Source organism: Psammomys obesus, unplaced genomic scaffold, assembly GCF_907164565.1.
Source record: "Psammomys obesus unplaced genomic scaffold, mPsaObe1.curated_primary_1811, whole genome shotgun sequence".
NCBI classification, from domain to species: Eukaryota; Metazoa; Chordata; class Mammalia; order Rodentia; family Muridae; genus Psammomys; species Psammomys obesus.
The window spans coordinates 1-3487 of NW_026593394.1; the positions used below are offsets into that span (position 1 = coordinate 1).

At 42.9% G+C, this 3487-nt stretch overlaps 1 protein-coding gene across 1 annotated transcript; it reads right to left on the reverse strand.

Moving 5' to 3' along the window:
• Positions 1 to 1801: 1801 nt before the first annotated feature.
• Positions 1802 to 3220, reverse strand: LOC129684133 (prostate and testis expressed protein 14-like). Its single transcript, XM_055617205.1, has 3 exons — positions 3160 to 3220; positions 2381 to 2494; positions 1802 to 1926 (listed from the first exon to the last, which is right to left on the reverse strand). The coding sequence occupies exons 1-3, from the start codon at positions 3218 to 3220 to the stop codon at positions 1802 to 1804; spliced, it is 300 nt and encodes a 99-aa protein (XP_055473180.1).
• Between the last annotated feature and the right edge of the window lie 267 nt (positions 3221 to 3487).

The following is a 3487-nucleotide window of genomic DNA, read 5'->3' on the forward strand; positions in this document are numbered from 1 at the left end:
TCCCCTTTCTCCACATCCTCTCCAGCATGTGTTGTCACTTAAGTTTTTGATCTTAGCCATTCTGATGGCTGGAAGGTGAAATCTCAGGGTCATTTTAATTAGCGTTTCCCTGATGACCAAGGATGTTAAGCATTTTTTTAAGTGTTTCTCTGCCATTTGATGTTCTTCTATTGAGAATTCTCTGTCATCTCTGAAATAAGATGACACAGAGTGTAAGGACATTGACCACTAACTCTGATTACTGAGTTCAACCTTCAGAACCAACATGGTGGAAGGAGAGTACTGACTCCTGCAGGTTCACCTTGGAGCTACACACACACACATCATACAACACAGAAACACCACACAAATAAATAAATGTAAATATTTTGTATTTGAAAGTAATCTAGACAACAGTACAGAATTAATGAAAAATGTTAAAATTTACACAATGAATGGCAAAGCATCCAATATAGTAGACTACAAAAGGCATCAAAGGCATATGAAGAAAAGACCAAGATATAGGGTTCAAGACAAGGTCAGTAGTGGAATGTTTGCTGGCATGCTCCTGAGCCAGGATTCAATGAACAGCACTGAAAAACAAGATCATAATATTTTAATTTTTGTAAGTATATAAATTCACCTGTAAATACATATCATAACTTATTAACAATTTTAAGCAGTGGAATATATGCCTGAGCATGTAAACAAGCTGAGCCTCTGCATGTTGGGATAGGGTGACTAGACACGGTCACTCTAGGCAGCATTGTTTGTATTTTCTCAGTGAAGTAGGTAGTGTGCTACTATATGCACACATATATATGTGTGTGTGCAAACAACATCTTCAAATTTATGTCATATACTAGGAATAATGATGAACTGGGCAGTTTTTCCATGTGTACACAAAATAGAATTGGATGCTGTGATGCTGAAGTGACTTCAGCCCACGTGATGGATGATCTTACTTATGAACTTGATTGTATCAAGGATGTCAAAGAGATTCCTCAAACACCGCTCTTGGTGTGTCTGTGACATTTCTAGACATGACTCAGATATACAGTCTCTGACTTAGTTAATGATTTAAGCTATGAGTACTTTCAAACTTTTAATAGATTGTTAAGAGAGTTACAGGCTGGGTCGGAGAAAGCAGTCATGGGATTGTTGCCGTGGAAGCTCTACCCTGTCCTGGTCCCTTTCTACTATTCTCAGGTATGTGTACATGTCCTGATGTGGATAGCTCTGCTCCCCTACATCCTCCCACAGCGATGGGAACCTCTGGAACCACAAACCAAAACAGATCATTGCTCTATTTTACCGTTTCACTCAGATCACAGTAGTGATAAAGCACATAGCATATGTCTTCCAGTCAATGAATAAGAATGAAGATAGATATTAGAACTAATGTTCGCTAGCGACCTCGGCAGAAGAGGCACCACTCATCTGAAAGTTCATAAAGGGTTGGTATGAGGTCATATTCACTAGTTAAAACCAGTGTTGATAAAGGTAACAGAGAAAAGAATAGTGAAAAGTGTGGTTAACTGTCACTTAGTGATGGAAGGATGAAGGACGGAAAAGAAGGAAACAAGAATCTGAAAAGGCGCAGCACTGGAGGGAGTGGGAAGCAGAGGGCATCTCTCTATCGCCAAGCAGAGGGCGTCTCTCTATCCACAGCTGAATTGCCAAAAGCTGATGCTGATTCTGGACAGGTTTCAGGGCTTGGGTGATACAAGGAATAGATGTCCCAGTGTCATGAGGTTATGAGAGCACAGGGAAGGTGTCAGGACTCACCTGCAGCAGGACTGGGCAAGAATGTATTTAGCCACTAAAACACATTACAGAGCGGTTCGTTATGGCAACATGTAAAATCCAATGTTACATTATGAAAGTTGAAAGTCTTATTTAAACAGAAGGAAGAACAATCCTGCATCCCAAACCAGATATCATAACCTGTACAAGAAGAAAAGCAAGGAGCAAACATGAATATTTGTGAAATCAGAATCTCAGTAAATTAGGAGAGTCAGACTCCCCAGTGTAACATATGCTAGCCACACTGAAGAGACAGACAGCATTCACCATCAGTCCACCTGTAATCTGGCCTGGAGGCATGCCTCCCGTCTTCACAGCTGCTGAGTGGAAATTTACTGTTCAAGTCCTCATACCCTTCAATATACCTCCCAAGAAAGCTCCTAAAGACCATGCAGAGACCCCTATCAAAACAATTCCTTCATCTGGCCAAGAAGAGAAGACAGACAGAATCAAGTGCAAAGGAACCATCTCCTGAGTTTACACAGAAACACAGCCCCTGACACTTTCTGCTTTGTCCCCAGGAGTGTGCAAAAAGGGCTACTTCATTCCTCAGTAGCAAACAAGATCACCTCAAGATATTCCAGGCTTGACTCACCTTTAGAAGCAACCAGTATGCCACATTCCTGGCCATCCACAGTCTCACAGGTGGAATTTCTTTTCTCACAAACCCCATCAGAGTTTAACATGTCACACCGCAAACATGTGAGAGCTGAAAAGGCAAAACCAAGGATAAGAGGTTCCTTCAGAGCTAGCTTCAAGCCGGACCTGAGTCTGTGGCTATAATCAATGAATAAGAAACAATGATAAAGGAAAGAGCTGGATGTACTCTAAGCTGAACCCTACAGAATGGCCCATGAACTTTGAACCTAAGAAGAGATTTGAGAAGAGCCAGGCTCCCCATTTCAAGTCCTGTGACTGGGCCAGGCTGTAAGGAGGAAGATCAAAGTTCTGGTGTAGGGAGCTTGAGCCTACCACCTATGACCACACAAATGTTCCCCATCACCTCTTTATCTTCATCCTGTGAAGGCCCTTCCTGCTTCATTTCCAAATCCGTTTTAGGCCTGTGCATGGGTAAGCTGGAGGAATTGAGAACATTAGTTCCTTAAGAACTGAGCAGAAGAACTGAAAGGCCAGGACAAAGAACACCAGGACCAAAGCAGTGACAAAGAAGAGAGAGGAGAAATGGAAGCAGTCCCTCCTGTATACAACAGAGCAGGTAAGGAAGAAAATGTGAGGACATGGAGATGAAGGGTGTGGCATCACTTATAAAAGCAGTCCAGTCTTGTATCCTGTTCCTCACTACTCACAACCCAATACCCTTCAACAGACTGGCTGCCCAACAGCACCAGCCCCTACCATCTGCCAGGATCTCACCTTGCAGGAAGCCCACCACAAAGGAGAGGCCCAGCAGGAGCAGCAGAAGATTCTTCCCCATTGAAGCAGGATTTCAGGCAAAGAGAACAGCAGAGAGCAGGAGAGCGCACTCAAGGCCTCAATAATGCATACTTATATATGAGCTCAGGCTAGACAGGGAAGCCAATGGGATCTCAAGCCGGTGGACGGAGCTGATAGCCTGAGGGAAGCACAGATCCTACGTGCTTAATTTAACTATGTCTGCAGACCTCTATGTCACTGTGGTTCAACTACAGTGACATAGATTAGATTCTTGGTCACTAACTTTTGAATGGGGATTAATAGCTGT